The sequence below is a fragment of the Salvelinus fontinalis genome, chromosome 2, assembly GCF_029448725.1.
Source record: "Salvelinus fontinalis isolate EN_2023a chromosome 2, ASM2944872v1, whole genome shotgun sequence".
In the NCBI taxonomy this organism is placed as follows: Eukaryota; Metazoa; Chordata; class Actinopteri; order Salmoniformes; family Salmonidae; genus Salvelinus; species Salvelinus fontinalis.
In genome coordinates, this window is record NC_074666.1 from 32758683 (window position 1) to 32777847 (window position 19165).

The 19165-nt window shown below is 42.7% G+C and overlaps 2 protein-coding genes across 7 annotated transcripts; one reads left to right on the top strand and one right to left on the bottom strand.

Annotated features, from left to right (window-relative positions):
* The first annotated feature begins 1095 nt into the window (after positions 1–1095).
* Positions 1096–14837, top strand: LOC129817109 (arrestin red cell). 4 transcript variants are annotated; one of them, XM_055872056.1, is made up of 15 exons: positions 1096–1341; positions 6619–6649; positions 6756–6816; positions 7015–7059; positions 7156–7352; positions 8109–8168; positions 8355–8422; positions 8583–8803; positions 8935–9007; positions 9237–9374; positions 9715–9798; positions 10236–10259; positions 12633–12709; positions 13195–13249; positions 13373–14837. In XM_055872056.1, the coding sequence occupies exons 1-15, from the start codon at positions 1319–1321 to the stop codon at positions 13461–13463; spliced, it is 1248 nt and encodes a 415-aa protein (XP_055728031.1). In that variant the 5' UTR covers positions 1096–1318; the 3' UTR covers positions 13464–14837. The 4 variants fall into 4 exon arrangements, with proteins under 4 accessions (XP_055728031.1, XP_055728034.1, XP_055728036.1 ...); XM_055872059.1 differs by having other exon boundaries at positions 13376–14837; XM_055872061.1 differs by lacking the exon at positions 10236–10259 and having other exon boundaries at positions 1097–1341.
* A 300-nt stretch (positions 14838–15137) lies between these two features.
* Positions 15138–18735, bottom strand: si:ch1073-143l10.2 (uncharacterized protein LOC565165 homolog). 3 transcript variants are annotated; one of them, XM_055872092.1, is made up of 8 exons: positions 18575–18735; positions 18099–18199; positions 17953–18016; positions 17768–17849; positions 17414–17487; positions 16972–17223; positions 16666–16787; positions 15138–15429 (listed from the first exon to the last, which is right to left on the bottom strand). In XM_055872092.1, the coding sequence occupies exons 2-7, from the start codon at positions 18184–18186 to the stop codon at positions 16685–16687; spliced, it is 663 nt and encodes a 220-aa protein (XP_055728067.1). In that variant the 5' UTR covers positions 18187–18199; positions 18575–18735; the 3' UTR covers positions 15138–15429; positions 16666–16684. The 3 variants fall into 3 exon arrangements, with proteins under 3 accessions (XP_055728067.1, XP_055728059.1, XP_055728051.1); XM_055872084.1 differs by having other exon boundaries at positions 15138–15483; XM_055872076.1 differs by having other exon boundaries at positions 15138–16787.
* Between the last annotated feature and the right edge of the window lie 430 nt (positions 18736–19165).

Here is a 19165-nt window from a genome sequence, read left to right on the forward strand (position 1 = left end):
AGAGAGGGTCCAGATTGTCTAGCCTGGCTGATTTGTAGGGATCCAGATTTTGCAGCTCTTTCAGAACATCAACTATCTGGATTTGGGTGAAGGAAAAATGGGGAGGTTTGGGCAAGTTGCTGTGGGGGGTGCAGGGCTGTTGACCGGGATACGGGTAGCCAGGTGGAAAACATGGCCAGCGGTAGAAAAATTCTTATTGAAATTCTCAATTATTGTGGGTTTATCGGTGGTGACAGTGTTTCCTAGCCTGAGTGCAGTGGGCAGCTGGGAGTAGGTGCTCTTATTCTCCATGGACTTTACTGTGTCCCAGAACCTTTTGGAGTGTGTGCTATAGGATGCAAATTTCTGTTTGAAAAAGCTAGCCTTTGCTTTCCTAACTGCCTGTGTATATTAGTTCCTAACTTAACTGAAAAGTTGCATATCGCGGGGGCTATTCGATGCTAATGCAGTACACCACAGGATGTTTTTGTACTGGTCAAAGGCAGTCAGGTCTGGAGTGAACCAAGGGCTATATCTATTCCTAGTTCTACATTTTTTGAATGGGGCATGCTTATTTAAGATGGTGAGGAAAGGACTTTTAAAGAATAACCAGGCATCCTCTACTGATGGAATGAGGTCAATATCCTTCCAGGATACCCGGGCCAGGTCGATTAGAAAGGCCTGCTCGCTGAAGTGTTTTAGGGAGCGTTTGACAGTGATGAGGGGTGGTCGTTTGACCGCAGACCTATTACGACGCAGGCAATGAGGCAATGATCACTGAGATCCTGGTTGAAGACAGCAGAGGTGTGTTTGGAGGGCAGCTTGGTTAGGATGATATCTATGAGGGTGCCCGTGTTTACGGATTTGGGGTTGTACCTGGTAGGTTCATTGATAATTTGTGTGAGATTGAGGGCATCAAGCTTAGATTGTAGGATGGCCGTAATAGTTGTTATCTACATTTCACTTATTTCCAGAATGTTCATATATAACAGTAGTGTAGAACAGACATGTTTCACTATATTGTAATAAAAAATAAAAAAACGTAGTTCTGTTCTACACATTGTAATTCTGTCTGCAATGCTCTGAACGTTGCATCCCAAAAAGAAATACCATTTGGGCGTAGCGCCTTCTGATAGTGCGTAGGTATTGCGCAATGCTACAGTACTCTTCCCCAAAAGCGCATCTTTATTGCTGCACGGATCGGATGAGTTCCTGCTTTTGCGGAAGCGAAATTGCTAGCGCTAGAGAGCAAATCAGCTTGCAAGGTTTGAGGAAAAGACACCATAAAATTAAAGGGAAAAAATAAGAAAAATACATCTACCGATAGCCCGTCGAGGAGATGGGGGATAAGGCCGGCACCAGGTACGGATTAATTCCCCCGCAATCTCGTATTTGCTGTTGCCTTGTGTGGAGGCGAGGGCACAGCGAGCTAGTTACACTAGCATTTGAGCTAACTAGCGAGATATGAGACTACTCAGCCTTTTCCACATGCATCAACATCAGATTGGTATTTACTAAAGCAAGAAGAGGACCTAGCTATTTAATGAAACATTGGGGAGTAGCTACATTATTAAGACAAAACTCCTATACTCGTAACATTTCGTTGACCGTGTTTTTATTACACTATACAAAACAGAAACAGGTAGACCCGTGTGTTCCCTAGCTAGTTAGCAGCGGTAATTAGCTAGAATTGTTCGCGCGGGAGACTTCGCTTTCCTCTTGAATGTCTTATATACAGCTTAATGGCGATATCATCTCTGTATTTTTAACAAACATGTTCTAACAGCTAACTGCAGGGTGGGGTTAGCCTTGATGGCCAGCGAGGTGTGTGGATTAGGTTCTCTCACACCAACAACAAGCTAGCTCAAAATGAACAAATGAGCTGACCGCATGATTGATAGTTATGCTGTTTTGAGTAAACGAGCGTATAATTAGCCATCGTTTCTCTTGACACAAGTGTTGAATGTTGATGATTATTTGGCCCTCATCAGTGACGTATATTTGACGTAGGTTTTACGCATAATCGCCCACATTGTTATTTTATAAATATCCTGCATGGAAATGTAAACAAACAAGCACACACGTCTGTCCAGCTATTGATATCATGTGCCATACACGTGATGGTTACTGTATATAGCATGATGTTGTAAAGCCACTGCTGTGCACTGTCCATGTCAGGCCAGGGAAATTGACCATGCAACTATTCATACACTTGCCTGCCTGACACATTTGATCACTTCCAAGTATTTTGCTCTTGGTAATCAGCTGCTCGCATCTGCCTCAGTATGTACAGTCTGACCCTGAGCAGCTGTACTTCCCCACTAGGTTATTTTGGATCAGTGTCTTCTGCAAGTGACTAAATAATGTGGAATAGAGTTGGTGGTTGTGCAGCATGATTCACTACTGACATTAATTGATTTGATGTTGAAATTCCTTGATTATTCTGCTGTGGGCAGTCCCTTTATTCACAATAGTTTGAAATAAATGGTCAGGTTGTGTTCAGGGTCAAGGTCCTGTGGTTGAGTAAGTCCAGGTTAATAGATGATTTTTGTCTTGTGGTCTCTGAAGCGTCCGCAGCACTGGCATAAGGTAGTGGGCCTGTGGCGTGTTTGAGGGATCGGGTTTGGCTGATATCTGGTGGTGAGGTATGAAATATAGCACTGGCTCGTAAATGAAGAGACGGCAGAGCGCTAGGCCAAGGAGATCCAAACTGAGTGTTTGCAGAGAAGACACATTCACCCTGGACCTGTGCTAAGGGGATATGCACCATGTAGTCTCGGAAACCCAGACCCTAGCTTGCTAGCTACTATTTGTATCCGGGGGATGTGGGCAATGAGCGGATAAGGCAGTGACGTACACTGAATGAACCTATAAACGCAACATTTAAAGTCTTTGTCCCATGTTTCATGAGCTGAAATTAGAGGTCGACCGATTATGATTTTTCAACGCCGATACCGATTACTGGAGGACCAAAAAAAGCCGATACCGATTAATTGGCGATTTAAAAAAATAAAAAAAAAGAAGAAAAAAGAAATAATAATAATAATAAAATAAAAAATGTGTTTGTGATAATGACAATTACAACAATACTGAATGAACACTTATTTTAACTTAAGATAATACATCAATAAAATCAATTTAGCCTCAAATAAATAATGAAACGTGTTCAATTTGGTTTAAATAATGCAAAAACAAAGTGTTGGAGAAGAAAGTAAAAGTGCAATATGTGCCATGTAAGAAAGCTAAAGTTTAAGTTCCTTGTTCAGAACATGAGAACATATGAAAGCTGGTGGTTCCTTTTAACATGAGTCTTCAATATTCTCAGTTAAGAAGTTTTAGGTTGTAGTTATTATAGGAATTATAGGACTATTTCTCTCTATACGATTTGTATTTCATATACCTTTGACTATTGGATGTTCTTATAGGCACTTTAGTATTGCCGGTGTAACAGAATAGCTTCCATCCCTCTCCTCGCCGCTACCTGGGCTCGAACCAGGAACACATCGACAACAGCCACCCTCGAAGCAGCGTTACCCATGCAGAGCAAGGGGAACAACTACTTTAAGTCTCAGAGCGAGTGATGTTTGAAACACTATTAGCGCGCACCCCGCTAACTAGCTAGCCATTTCACATCGGTTACACCAGCCTAATCTCGGGAGTTGATAGGCTTGAATTCATAAACAGCAGAGCTGCTGGCAAAACGCACGAAAGTGCTGTTTGGTTGAATGCTTACGAGCCTGCTGGTGCCCACCATCGCTCAGTCAGACTGCTCTATCAAATCAGACTTAATTATAACATAATAACACACAGAAATACGATCCTTAGGTCATTAATATGGTCGAATCCGGAAACTATCATCTCGAAAACAAAACATTTATTCTTTCAGTGAAATACGGAAACGTTCCGTATTTTATCTAACGGGTGGCATCCATCAGTCTAAATATTCCAGTTACATTGCACATCCTTCAATGTTATGTCATAATTACGTAACATTCTGGCAAATTAGTTCGCAATGAGCCAGGCGGCCCAAACTGTTGCATATACCCTGACTCTGCGTGCAATGAACGCAAGAGAAGTGACACAATTTCACCTGGTTAATATTGCCTGCTAACTTGGATTTATTTTAGCTAAATATGCAGGTTTAAAAAATATAAACTTCTGTGTATTGATTTTAAGAACGGCATTGATGTTTATGGTTAGGTACACGTTGGAGCAACGAGTCCTTTTTCGCGAATGCGCACTGCATCGATTATATGCAACGCAGGACACGCTAGATAAACTAGTTTTTTAAAAGATAAGTTTTATGCTAGCTAGCAACTTACCTTGGCTTCTTACTGCATTCGCGTAAGAGACGGGCTCCTCGTGAGGCAGGTGGTTAGAGCGTTGGACTAGTTAACTGTAAGGTTGCAAGATTGAATCCCTCAGCTGATAAGGTAAAAATCTGTCGTTCTGCCCCTGAACAAGGCAGTTAACCCACCGTTCCTAGGCCGTCATTGAAAATAAGAATGTGTTCTTAACTGACTTGCCTAGTTAAATAAAGGTGTAAAAAAAAAATCGGCAAAATCGGCATCCAAAATTACCGATTTCCGATTGTTATGAAAACTTGAAATCGGCCCTAATTAATTGACCATTCCGATTTAATCGGTAGACCTCTAGCTGAAATAAAAGATCCCTGAAATGTTCCAAATGCACAAAATACTTATTTCTTTCAAATTCTGTGTCCAAATTTGTTAACATAGTGAGCATTTCCCCTTTGCCAACATAATCCGTCCACTTGACAGGTGTGGCAAATCAAGGAGCTGATTAAATCGCATGATCATTAAACAGGTGTACCTTGTGCTGGGGACAATAAAAGGCCACTCTAAAATGTGCAGTTTTGTCACAGAGATGTCTCAAGTTTTGAGGGAGTGTGCAATTGGCATGCTGACTACAGGAATGTCCACCAGAGCTGTTGCCACATAATTGAATGTTTATTTCTCTACTATAAGCCGCCTCCAACGTCATTTTAGAGAATTTGGCAGTGCAGACCACGTGTATGGCGTCGTGTGGGCGAGTGATTTGCTGATGTCAACCAGTGCTTCATTTGTAAATCGGGAGGTGCCGGAAACAAAAAGTGAGCGCGAGATGGGGGTGACCTGGGGAGCTCTGAGGTACCGGAACGCATGAGGGGAGGCGGGGTTGAGGAATTAACGAAGAGGCAACTCGAATGAATTTAGATTGCGTTTATTTGAATTTTTACATTGCACAAAATGACAATTATTTTTAATTCCACGAGAAGTACCGGATCCGGCCAAATGTGTTCCGGAACGAAACAGTCCAAAACAGAGAGGTGCCGGATCCTGTTCCAGCAGGATATGGCTCAAATGAATCACTGATGTCAAAATTATGAACAGAGTGCCTCATGTTGGGATTATGGTGTGGGCAGGCATAAGCTACCGACAACAAACACAATTGCATTTTATCGTTTGCAATTTTATCGTTGGCAACAGTTAATATCCTCTTTCCTCTTACACACACACTATGTTACACCTCGCCACATTCCCAATGGTTAGAACATGATGCCTGGGACTCCTGAGTGGTGCAGCGATCTAAGTCACTGCATCGCAGTGCTTGAGGCGTCACTACAGACCTGGGTTCAATCCCAGGCTATGTCGGAACCGGCCGCTACCGGGAGACCCATGAGGCGGCACACAATTGACCCAGCGTCATCCGGGTTAGGAGAGGGTTTGGCCGGCCGGGATGTCCTTGTCCCACCGCGCAATAGTGACTCCTTGTGGCGGGCCGGGCGCATGCACGCTGACTTAGGTCGCAAGATATAAGGCGTTTCCTCTGCCACATTGGTGTGGCTGGCTTCTGGGTTAAGCGAGCAGTGTGTCAAGAGTCAGTGTGGCTTGGCAGGGTCGTGTTTCGGAGGACGTATGGCTCTCGCCCTTCACCTCTCCCGAGTCCATAAGGCAGTTACAGCGATGGGACAAGACTGTAACTACCAATTGGGGAGAAAAAGGGATAAAAAGTAAAAACTGTCTTACATCTGAAAACCAAAGGTTAATTTTGTTAAATTGGCCGCAGTGTAGGTTTGTGGTCAGTTGTTTTATTGAAGTGTCAAATGCATTTACTTACTTTTATGCAGGCTCCATTTTAATCAAGGTACCTTTATTCATGTAGTTTACTCATCTCTGTTTCCTTATGACAGAGTGAAGTAGTACCACAACCTGTCCAGTAGATGGCAAGGTGTAGGATTGTTCAAAGCATTGAAAATCAAATCTGGATTCTGTTATCTTGATGTTGTGGTATATGGATCAGAATGAAAAACCTTCTCATAAACAACCAGATCGCTCCAGATAAAGAGTTTGGAAAAATTGGGCCCAGAGGTGTAAAAATCACACCCTGTACTTTATAGGGGCCTCAAACTCAACTCTGGACCTCAAAGCCAGTTCCACTGCTTTGTTTCATTGTTCCCCTCTAATCAGGGACTGATTTAGACCTGGGACACCAGGTGGGTGCAATTAATTATCAGGTAGAACAGACCCAGCAGGGTCCGGACCTCTTAGGTTAAGAGTTGAATACCCCCTGTTATAAACTAGATCTTCCTGCTTGATAATCTCTTTCTCGCTTTCTATCTTCCTTATCCTTTCTCAGAGTCTTCAAGAAGTCAAGCCCCAACTGCAAGGTAAAGGACATGAGTATTGCATTTTTAGTTGTATCCTTTGATGCTTTACTTTGTTATTCATTGTGACATATTTGTCTAAGTACCTCTACTTCCCTCCTGTCTGCAGGTCACAGTATACCTGGGAAAGAGAGACTTTGTGGATCACCTTGACCAGGTGGACCCAGTCGGTAGGTGCAAGATGATCAATGAATTTACCGGTTAGAGCAGTGGTTCCCAAACTGTGGGGCGCGCCCCGGTCGGCAATGGGGGAACGAGGAATCAGATCTCTCCTAAAACTGCCACATTTTTGTGTTTGTAAATAGTGTTTCAAACAATTAATTTTGTCTCATCAAAACCTCATCTCTATACATTTTCTTTTCTTACAGATGGTGTGATCCTAGTGGACCCTGAGTATCTGAAAGACAGGAAAGGTATGGCATCTTCCTCGTTCTCTACACTGTTTTGCCTCCTCGGTTTTTTGGCATTTGATATCACCCTCTTCTGATGTTCAAATCCCTCCTCCCCAGTGTTTGTGACCCTGACATGTGCGTTCCGCTACGGCCGTGAGGACCTGGACGTGCTGGGCCTGTCTTTCCGGAAAGATCTGTACATCTCCACCTTCCAGGCGTTCCCCCCCATCGCAGAGGAACGCAAAGCCAACAGCCGCCTGCAGGAGAGACTACTGAAGAAACTGGGCCAGCAGGCACACCCCTTCTACTTCACTGTGAGTCAAGAAGACACCCACACGCACCAGACCTGGGTTAAAATACTTTTTAGGGCAGGGATGGGCAATGTTGATAGGGGTGGGGCCACATACACTTTGCCATAGGGTGGAGGCAAATGTTTGCCGTTTTTAAATTATAACTGATGATCAATGAGCCTCACGCTGGTCAGTAATTCGATCATGCTAACTACAAGTTTAGATAGCTGGCCGCTAGACTAACTTTCAAATCCCCCAAAAATGAGTGACTGATGATGCACAACCAAATTTCGAAAATTGCACATTGTGTATTCCATTATTCTAACTATCAATGTTTAAATTTATTTTATTTTTTAAAGTATTTTATTTTGAATTGGTCTGTGGGCCTACGAAAGGGGCATGCGGCCTGCGTGCAGCCAGTTGCCCATCCATGAGTTAGGGTATTTAAATAGTGTTGAATATTGGAATGTATTTGGAAATACACTTGGAAAGAATTTTAAAATTCACTCCCATGCATTTAATCTAGGTATTTGAAAATAGTATTTGAAAATACTTTCAAGTAGTAGGCCGTTTATAGCAAAGTATTTGAAAATACTTCGAATAGAAGTAGTTGTTTCTAGCCACATTATTTGAAAATACTCAAATACACAGAAAAAAGGTATTTAAATAATAAATGATCAAATACACGTGTATATGAACCCAGGTCTGACTGACACACACACGTATACTTTGAGCCTGTAAAATAATACCAACAATATGGCAACTGTGTGTCTGTCTCAGATTCCCCAGAACCTGCCGTGCTCAGTCACCTTACAGCCAGGACCAGAGGACACAGGGAAGGTACAGAAGCTTCAGCATCACTTTATGCAAACGTACACATTATAATATATGACTCCTATCTAAACGTAGCAATTTCCATACCTATAGAGTCAACTATTCAGACCCACATGACACTAATAATGCCTATTCTATAATTGATGTCCCTGTCTCCTCCTCTTTTCCTTTCCTCCACCTTTCCCTCTTTAGGCATGTGGGGTTGACTTTGAGATCAGAGCATTCTGTGCCAAATCGATAGAGGAGAAGATTCACAAACGGTACGAAAACCATTTTACTTTGTTGTGTGTGTGTCTTCTGCAGGAGCTGTTTAGGGTCTGCGGTCCTTGAAAGCGTGTGATATGCATGTCTATTCTCTGTGTGTTTTTAGTTAGTCAGCAAAGGTGGTGATCTGTAAAGAATAACGTGTGTGTTGTGTAGGAACTCTGTGCGGCTGGTGATCCGTAAGGTGCAGTATGCCCCAGAGAAGCCTGGGCCTCAGCCCATGGTGGAGACCACACGGAGCTTCCTCATGTCGGACCGCTCACTACACCTGGAGGCCTCTCTGGATAAAGAGCTCTACTACCATGGAGAACCCATCAGCGTGAACGTTCATGTCACCAACAACTCCACCAAGACTGTCAAAAGACTCAAAATCTCAGGTACCTGTCTACCTGTCTTTAATCAAAGTTTCATCAATTTTGTTTCTTATGACTCTAGGCTCTATCCACTCTTCTCTGTTGAGTTTTTTGTATGTGTGTGTGGTTAACTCTTTCTATCACTCGCTCTCTAGTGCGACAGTATGCTGATATCTGTCTGTTCAGTACGGCTCAGTACAAGTGTCCAGTGGCTCAGGTGGAGGCAGAGTGAGTGTTTTCCCTGACTATTATGCCAACATCTCTTCAGTTACTTTATTTCTCCTTTGCCTTTCCTTTAATACATGATTCCATTTATCCTTTTTCAGGCTTCCAAGACATCTCTCTTCATAACGTCTAGCTTGTGATCTTATGTTTTCCCATACCTTATTGTCCAGATCTATGGAAATTACAGTTATGGCCCAGGTGTGCTGATAAGTGTGTGTGTTCCTCTCCTCAGTGACCAGGTGTCGTCTAGCTCTACGTTCTGTAAGGTGTACACCCTCACACCCACGCTAGACAAGAACCGAGAGAAGAGAGGCCTTGCCCTGGATGGAAAGCTCAAACACGAGGACACCAACCTGGCCTCCAGCACCATGTATGTTGACTCGCACGTACACATGTACACACACACCTGCCCTCCAGCACCGTGTTGACGATGACCGACGCACACTCACACAAACGCTGTAATCTGGCATCCAGGACCGTGTTAGATAACAAGAACACTCACTAGCCCTCACTATGCGAGATATCACACACCACACACACACTTTAACTTGGCCACCCTGCGAGTTTACATACACATGCTAGGGAAGAAGTTGAGCTCGTAAATGCATTGTGATTTATGTTTGAGCACAGCACCCTAGAAGATGCAAGAACCCATCCCTTACTGAGAACCCTTTTCATCATTCTTTCTTTCGCTCGTGTGTGTGTTTCAGTGTTAAGGATGTGACTAACAAGGAGGTTCTTGGAATCCTGGTGTCCTACAGGGTCAAAGTAAAACTGGTAATATCTCGTGGAGGGTGAGTTCTACAGGAGTCAGTGGTCAATATTAATATGCATGGTGTATGGGGGGGGGGGGGAGATTATGTGCATGTCCTCACACACCCACACTCACAAAACTTTTACTGACCAAAGACATGCTGTATTCTACAAACACACAGACAAGCACATACTCAAAAACACATTTACACTCCCTCCTGTGTCTCATACACACGAACACTCCTGATACTCTGCCACTCCAACTCATGTATTAACTCTGTAATGACATCACGTCTGCCAGACCCTCACTAGTCGCCATGCTTTGTCGTCTCCCCTCGGTTGCGGTTGCCTTGGTTTTGAGTTCTCGCCTCATTTCATCTCTCCCCTCCTGTGGCTTGTCTCTCCACTCCTGTGTTTGTCCGTCCGTCTGTGCATCTCTCTCCATCCGTGCGTCTGCTCCTGCGTTGGGTCGTGTCAGGCTGCTGAGTGGCGTGTTAGAAAGGTAATATGATATCCCAGCCGCCACCTGCATGTATGCAGTGATCTTACGCCCTATCGCCATCTGTGTGTGGTGATCTTACGCCCCACCGCCATCTGTGTGTGGTGATCTTACGCCCCACCGCCATCTGTGTGTGTGGTGATCTTACGCCCTATCGCCATCTGTGTGTGTGGTGATTTTACGCCCCACCGCCATCTGTGTGTGTGGTGATCTTACGCCCCACCTCCATCTGTGTGTGTGGTGATCTTACGCCCCACCGCCATCTGTGTGTGTGGTGATCTTATGCCCTACCGCCATCTGTGCCTCTTAAGTGTGTGTGGGTGTGTGATGATTTTACATACCAGCTATTGTGTGTGTCAAATCTCACCTGCAGCTGCTAAGATCCTTTATAACTGTAGCCGTCCCAGTCTTCTACCTTTCTGAGTCACAAGGTCCTAACCCTAAGGATGGTGTGAGGTTTCATAAGGCTGTTGCACAAAGCCACACTCATAATTCCATTTTGATTTATCAATGCAGTGTTGAGGGTAATGAAGCTTGAATATAATAACACTGCACATCTTGGTGTTTAGGCTTTGATTTACTAAAAAATAACTGTTCTGTAAAATAAAGTGCAACCCAGCGCGGAAGAGTTCCAATTGGGTGAAATCAACAATTGACAGCAAAGTAGGGTTGATGTGCTTTATTCCCCCTTCACTGATCAAACATGTCACGAATCACTATTTCCTAGGTTGTTTCCTGTCAGATATTGGATTATTCATGGTGCAATAGTATATCATCATATGTACAGTACAAGTCAAAAGTTTGTACACACCTACTCATTCCAGGGTTTTTCTTTATTTTTGCGATTTTCTACATTGTAGAATAATAGTGAAGACATCAAAACTATGAAATAACACATATGGAATCATGTAGTAACCAAAAAAGTGTTAAACAAATCAAAATATATTTGAGATTCTTCAAAGTAGCCACACTTTGCCTTGATGACAGCTTTGCACACTCTTGGCATTCTCTCAAAGAGCTTCATGGGGTAGTCACCTGGAATGCATTTCAATTAACAGGTGTGCCTTGTTAATTTGTGGAATTTCTTTCCTTAATGCATTTGAGCCAATCAGTTGTGCTGTGACAATGTAGGGGTGGTATACAGAAGATGGCCTTATTTGATAAAAGACCAAATCCATATTATGGCAAGAACAGCTCAAATAAGCAAAGCGAAACAACAGTCAACAACAGAAACAACAATTATTTTAAGACATGAAGGTCAGTCATTCTAGAAAATTAAGAACTTTGAACGTTTCTTCAAGTGCAAACCATCAAGCGCTAGGATAAAACTGGCTCTCATGAGGACCGCCACAGGAAAGAAAGGATAAGTTCATTAGTTACCAGCCTCAGAAATTGCAGCCCAAATAAATGCTTCACAGAGTTCAAGTAACAGACATCTCAACATCAATTCAGAGGAGTCTGCTTAATTGAGGCTTTCATGGTCGAATTGCTGCAAAGAAACCACTACTAAAGGACACCAATAAGAAGAAGAGATGTGCTTGGGCCAAGAAACATGAGCAATGGACATTAGACTGGTGGAAATCTATTCTTTGGTCTGATGAGTCCAAATGTGAGATTTTTGGTTCCATGTGTGGTTCCCACCGTGAAGCATGGAGGAAGAGGTGTGATGTGTGGGGGTGCTTTGCTGGTGACACTGTCAGTGATTTATTTAGAATTCAAGGCACACTTAACCAGCAAGGCTACCACAGCATTCTGCAGCGATACGCCATCCCATCTGGTTTGCACTTAGTGGGACTATCATTTGTTTTTCAACAGGACAATGACCCAACACACCTCCAGGCTGTGTAAGGGTTATTTGACCAAGGAGAGTGATAGAGTGTTGCATCAGATGACCTTGCCTCCACAATCACCTGACCTCAACCCAATATAGATGGTTTGGGATGAGTCGGACCTCAGAAAGGAAAAGCAGCCAACAATTGCTCAGCATATGTGGGAACTCCTTCAAGACTGTTGGAAAAGCATTCCAGGTGAAGCTGGTTGAGAGAATGCCAATAGTGTGCAAAGCTGTCAAAGGAAAAGGGTGGCCACTTTGAAGAATCTCATATCAAATATATTTTGATTTAACACTTTTTTTTGGTTACTACATGATTCCATATGGGTAATTTAATCGTTTCGATGTCTTCACTATTATTCTACAATCTAGAAAACTATAAAAATATTGAAAAGCTCTTGAATGAGTAGGTGTGTCCAAACTTTTGACTGGTACTGTACATATGGATTTTTACATAGAATAACAATCAAATTGTTGTTGATTGACATGCATATTATTGATCCTATGTAATCAATGGATCTTGTTTATATTCTGTGCGTTTCCAGAGATGTGTCGGTGGAGCTGCCGTTCGTCTTAATGCACCCCAAACCCACAGAACTGCCCATATCCCGCCCACAGTCAGGTACCTACAGACTCCTACCACCTCTCCAGAAGCCCACTATCAAGGCTTTATCTTATTACTTTGGATGCATCTCAGTTCCTCTCTTCTCCTTCCCTTGCACTGAATTGAGTTGAACAAATCCTCTGACAAGCTTCCGCCATATCCTTCCACCATATTACATTCACATAGCCAAACATTTAGATCAGTTCAAATTAAGAGCGGAAGACGAGGACTTTCGAAGCTTGCTGTTTTAGACTGATTGGGAAGCAGTGAATTGTGTAGTGGAAACTTCTACTAGGCCTATACAGTGTCTGAAAAGGGTTTGAAAATGTACACAGTCTTGTGAAATATTTGTCAGTAGTTTAGTTCAGCCTCAGCCCTGAACAACAGCCCCTCAAATACATCATCTCACTCTGGTATTTCCTGCCTGTAAGTTGCCATGGAGACACAAAGCCGTTCCCATGGTGACGTCGCACTGACATTTCATTATCTGTGTGTTCTAACAGCTGTGCCGGATTCGGACCCTCCCATCGACACCAACCTGATAGAATTTGAAACAAAGTGAGTATTCATCTGGTCTGTCTGGCCATTGTAAGCACTGCTGCTTTACTATGATCAAAGAGACCCTAACACTATTCCCTCAGATCTAAAACACTCCATGTTTTCTTGTTGCTTCTCGTCCAGTAGTTTCTCCCAAGACGACGACTTTGTGTTCGAGGACTTCGCCCGCCTGCGGCTCAAAGGAATGGCTGACGACAAGGACGACGACTGCTAGAGCTCACATGTGTATATACACACGGTGGAATGAAGGCATGTGGACGGAGAGATGTGGTGGCCTCGTGGTCTGCTGAAAAGATCCTGATGTCACTCAGTGTTCATTTTGGGGGTGGCAAACACAGCACCATGTAAATGGTGACTTAATGTTGTGCATTTGCGATGCTGACAATGATTGAAATGTCTTGGCTGTTCACACCGAGGAAGAAAGTGCCATTTAAAAGGGGGCTTTATATCATTATTTTTCCACCAATAATGATTTCAATAAATATTTGTACAAATATTGATATAAAACAAAGTTGAGTACCTGCTTAAGAGGGGAGAGAAGGGAAAACAGACTGACACCTTTCATCATCTGCCCCATTTTTTCATTCCTCTGAAATTCTACCATGTCATCCATTCTGTAAAAAAAAACATGTTTTAGGGGAAGGATAGAGGAAGTTTGATTCACCCTCTTCTGCAATACGAGGACAGACTATACACTACCACTTAAGTAAACGTGCACATTCTGGACCCTCACTGTAAAGCCTAGGGCACTGGTATTCAACTCTTACCCTACGAGGTCTGTAGGCTGCTGGTTTTCTGATCTACCTGATAATTAATTGCACCCGCCAGGTGTGCCAGGTCTAAATCAGTCCCTGATTAAAAGGGAACAATGAAAACAAGCAGTGGCACAGGCTTCGGGGTCCATAGTTGAGTTTGAAGGGCCTAGAGATACTCCTTATAGTCCGCCTCAATGCAGCACTATGACATTCACTTCCCCATTTCGCTCAGACAGACACTTGCACATGGTCTAAGAGCATGAGTATTTTAGAATCATTTCTCGATCAGATTTCACTCCTGTGCTAAATCCCAAATCATCAACCCCTATCATCTCCTCCATTGGCACTCCAGTAGAACTGAAAGGACTGGATAGGTATATGTAATGTAGGAAAATTCAAACTAACCAATCAGAAGGCAGGATGAAGCAATTACCATAATAGCCATACCTATCCGATCCGAGAAGTGCCTAGTGACAGGGCAAGCTATGGGTCAGTTTGAGATTCAGCTTCGGTGTCAGAGCAACAGTACCAATGGAGCATATTTTTCAGCAGTGCTGTGAACTATGGTCTGTTATTGTTGTTTTGCTTCTATGGGTACCTGTTCACAGCTCTAAGTGTGAATATTTGAAAGTGCTACCACTGAGCTGAGTTCCATAATATCTACAGGAAGGATGCAGATATGATTTTGGTGGAACATGACAGGAAACAATGAATATTATTACTACTGTGTCATTACCATGATTATTCTCAATCATTTAAGGAAAAAATTGTTTGCCATTTGTTTATTTCAGAATTTTAATTTTTTTATTAAAGGCAAAATGAATTCTGTTGTAGATTGTGTACATTCTACTAAGTCTCACATCCACAAGTGAAGTTATTCTAGCAATTGACAAGATACAGTATCCAAAAATGGTCTGATGACTTCCTTGTCAGAAGCTCAAAGTGCAATTTCTTTATCAACAATGTTAAATTAAATTTGATTTGCACAGTAGGCAGTCAGATGTTTTAATCAAGATCACATGATTCACCATTTGGGTCTTAGTGCCACTGACACATATACCTACTTTGCTCCTCTGAGACAGTGAGTGACGTTTGAAAAAGACAGTCACACACAAACCAAGGAAGCATTGCAGTCACAGGACAGAGGTGTTTTAGTGACAAATATGACTGAACAGTTACTTTATTCTCATGGTATTTGAAAACATTGTCTTGGGTACTAATTTACCAGCCTATACATACAGTATCTGAAATTCACAACAGTATTGATTAAAAGCCCACATTCAAATATCCTTCAATGTATACAAAAAAAAGTCACATTCAAGGTCTAGTTTTTTCAGTGTGTCTAACAGGAAGGAGTGTTTCAGTACAGGAGGCTTTTGGGGAAAAAGGTCAAGGTCCATCCTGGGCAGTGTGCACCACCCTCCTCTGATCAAAGCAGACATTGACATTAGTTGGGACACAAGAGTGTGCCTGCCACTGCTGTGTGTGTTTCAGGAGAATAGACAGTGGGACAGTTAAGCACACGTCACAACATATAATGCCTTCGGGAAAGTATTCAGAGCCCTTCGACTTTTTAAAAATGTTGTTCCATTTTAGCCTTATTCTAAAATGGATCAAATAAATAAATCTCAGCCATCTACACACAATACCCTATTTTTTATTTAACTAGGCAAGTCAGTTAAGAACAAATTCTTATTTTACAATGACGGCCTAGGAACAGTTGGTTAACTGCCTTGTTCAGGGGCAGGACGACAGATTTATACCTTGTCAGTTCGGGGATTAAATCTAGCAACCTTTCAGTTACTGGCACACCGCTCTCACCACCTGCCGCCCATAAAGACAAAGCGAAAACAGGTTTAGAAATTTTACCAAATGTATAAAATACCTTCAGAAAGGAGGACCAAGGCACTCTTCATATAATTAATTAAAATGCCTTTATTAGTATGGCATGTTCAATAGAAACAAAGTTTTTTTTTAAACCGACGCGTTTTGGCTGCATGGCCTTCGTCAGGGAGGCCATGCGGCACTCTGGAGCAGGTTCTCAGACTAGGATGAAGGTTCACCTTCCAACAGGACAATGACCCTAAACACACAGCCAAGACAACGCAGGAGTGACTTCGGGACAAGTCTCTAATGTCCTTGAGTGGCCCAACCAGAGCCTGTACTTGAACCTGATCTACCATTTCTGGAGAGACCTGAAAATAGCTGTGCAGCAACACTTCCCATCCAACCTGACAAATCTTGAGAGGATCTGTAGAGAAGAATGGGAGAAACTCCCCAAATACAGGTGTGCCAAGCTTGTAGCGTCATACTGAAGAAGACTCGAGGCTGTAGAAGCTGCTAAAGGTGCTTCAACAAAGTACTGATTAAAGGGTATGAATACTTAAGTAAATGTGAGATTTCAGGGTTTTTTATTATTATAAATGAGCAAAAATGCATAAAAACCTGTTTTTGAATTGTCATTATGGGGTATTATGTGTAGATTGAAAAAATCAATTTAAATCAATTGTAAAATAAGGCTAACTTAACAAAAACATTTAAAAAGTCAAGGGGTCTGAATACTTTCAGAAGGCACTGTATATCACTGTGATTAGAGTATGCATAAAGAGCTACAATAGCTACCACCCAATGAGGATCATTTCAGGCTATTGGAAGTCTTACTCTGTATGGTGGTTGCTGGTTAAGTTGTAGGCCTACCAGTCGTCCAGGAGTTGGTCTGCTCACCTGGTCGCAGCATCTCTCTACGGTGATGCTTGTTGAGTCGCCGGGCGAAACGATGCCACCTGGTGGGAAAAGGTATTCAAATACTGTACCTCTGTCTAAGTCCAGTATTGAACACCACCACTTTTCTCTTAGCCCCAACCCTTTATACATATTAGTTTACCCCGAGGGGAAGGGGATAGGGGTTGAATTTAGATAGGAAAATACATTTTCAAAATAAAATATCCAGAACCCTTGGTCTATCACCTTTCCTGTGTGTCATTGTGCCTGTTCACCCTCTCCGCCTCCTCCTTCTTCTCATCCATCCATCGCTCCAGAAGCTCTTCTTTCTCTCTCCAGGCTGCTGCAAGCCCCTCCTTCAGCTCCCGCTGCTCCAACCGCAGGGCTGCCAACTCCTTTGATTGGCTCGCCAATGCAAACTCAAACTCTGATAGGCTGGCCTGCAGAAGGTTGGCCTCCCTGGCTTGAGTGACAGCTTCCTTCCGATAGCGGGAGACTCTAATAGAAGATGGTGACAGGAGTCTATGTAAGCTTATATCAGACAAGACATTAGACAACCTCACAACTTATGATGCCTCAGTTTCATGCCTCATCTTTGTAGAACATTTCATGGATGCATTATTAAACCATATAGACTACTGTACCATAACATTAATGTATAAACAGATCTCATTGGTTGATCACTTACTGTGAGTGGCAGTATTGAAGCTCAGCATCTTTCAGGTACATGACGGTGGTCAGGTCAGAGACTGTCTGAGAGAGCTGGGGAGGAATAAGAGGAGAAGAAGATTGGACTCGTAAGAGCAGGTCAAAAATTTGATAAACAATCACTCACCTGTGTACAAGGCTATTATGTGAGTAATCTATGTGAGGGCTGGGGTTGCCAGAAGCAGCACAAGACATCAGTGAATTCAACTGATAGGATGACGTAGAACCTTAATGTAGCAGTATCACACACACAACTCCATTTCCACAACCTGTGAAAAAGTGCACAATAATCTTGAAAATTGTGACTGGATCCAGTAAGATAATTGAAAGTCACCTTTTCTGTTATATGTTCACTCTCTCTGAGCTGGAGGTATAGTTCTCTGTGGTCAACCGTCAGCCCAACATCTCCTTCAGAACTGTGGAAAATATTGACATATCATTAGAGAATAGTCTTCAAATCATTGTTTGCAACCCCTTTGCAAAACTCAGCATTTTCCATAGGTGTTGCCATTGTCCTACCTGGGTCTCTGTACCTCATCCCAAAGTGTATCCCGTAAGTCAAGCTGATGCGCTAGTTTGGACACTGAAAAGAGACAATCACAATATGTTGTCAAAGAACTAATGATTCAAATGTCATCAATAAACAGATAACTCCGACAACTTACAGGTGTTGAAGATACCACTGAAGGGGTCCTTTTGCGTACAATCTCTCTGGAACAGTCTAGCGCGCACGTGACTCATCCACCCTTCCATTGCGGTCTTTTCTCTGAAAATGTAAACGCCTTGTTCAAGGTTGCGAAAATTGAAATTGGCAAGAAACCTTGAATGAACACTGCGTCTGCCACGACATAAAACTTTATACTGTGAGCAGTCCTGTCTATCACTTAACTTTGTGATATTTTCGTCCATGCACACTTCACATTCAATTCAGTGGCAGTCAGACCCAAGAGTGCATGTGGCAAAACATATAGCACTGACAAAACAAACAAGCTATTTGCCTGAGCGTCAGTTTATACAACAGTACAATTGATCCAGTGGATAAATTAATTAGCTAATGTTGCTGTTGTACCAGGTCATTCTGTCTTTGTCTTACCAGCAATATACTTTTATCTGAAATTCACACACGAATGTATGCGCTAACCTTAGCTGCGCTGATGAATGATTGCTTGCAGTTGCAGGGCTGTGCACAAACTTCAACAGGACTGAGGATGCGGAGAAAAAGACTGCACCATACACAGGTCGACGCAAAAGGACTGCTACTCATGGCTGGCTGGGCTCAGCTGCAACAGGATGTCTTCTTCGCACAGTATTATGGCGGTCCGCAAACAATCGTAGAGGTGCATGCCGCCACCTACTGTAGGGGTGGTAAACTATAGAAAAATATCCAGTAGGAAAGGGTAAAAAACGACATCGAAATCATACAAAATACAAAAATAGACACATAAAATTACATACAAAATGGTCACTTCCTTCAGTCACATCCCTACACAGGCACCTGTGAGGGCGGAATATAATTTGTCAGGATTTCTTCCAATGTCTCGGATGTTAACCCATTGAGATCCAAAAAGTGTTCTGCTGCACTCACAAGGACTTCAATTTTCTCCGATTTCATCTTCGTTTGTGCTGTGCAGTTTATCAGCATTGCAAAAATATACTACAAAGTCCACCCTTTTCACATGTAATATATCAGGATTCCTTGATAGCCGAGAAACATTCACTTGTGTAGGCCCAG

Excerpts from the sequence above, each read along its gene's own strand:
- LOC129817109 (XM_055872056.1), top strand. The coding sequence starts at position 1,319 with ATGGGGGATAAGGCCGGCACCAG. Across the intron at positions 8,423-8,582 it reads GAGGAGAAGATTCACAAACG|GAACTCTGTGCGGCTGGTGA; the intron begins GTACGAAAACCA and ends TGTGTTGTGTAG. Across the intron at positions 12,710-13,194 it reads CATATCCCGCCCACAGTCAG|CTGTGCCGGATTCGGACCCT; the intron begins GTACCTACAGAC and ends GTGTTCTAACAG.
- si:ch1073-143l10.2 (XM_055872092.1), bottom strand. The coding sequence starts at position 18,186 with ATGGAAGGGTGGATGAGTCACGTGCGCGCTAGACTGTTCCAGAGAGAT. Across the intron at positions 18,017-18,098 it reads CAGTGGTATCTTCAACACCT|TGTCCAAACTAGCGCATCAG; the intron begins GTAAGTTGTCGG and ends GTCTCTTTTCAG. Across the intron at positions 17,224-17,413 it reads CTTCAATACTGCCACTCACA|AGTCTCCCGCTATCGGAAGG; the intron begins GTAAGTGATCAA and ends ATCTTCTATTAG.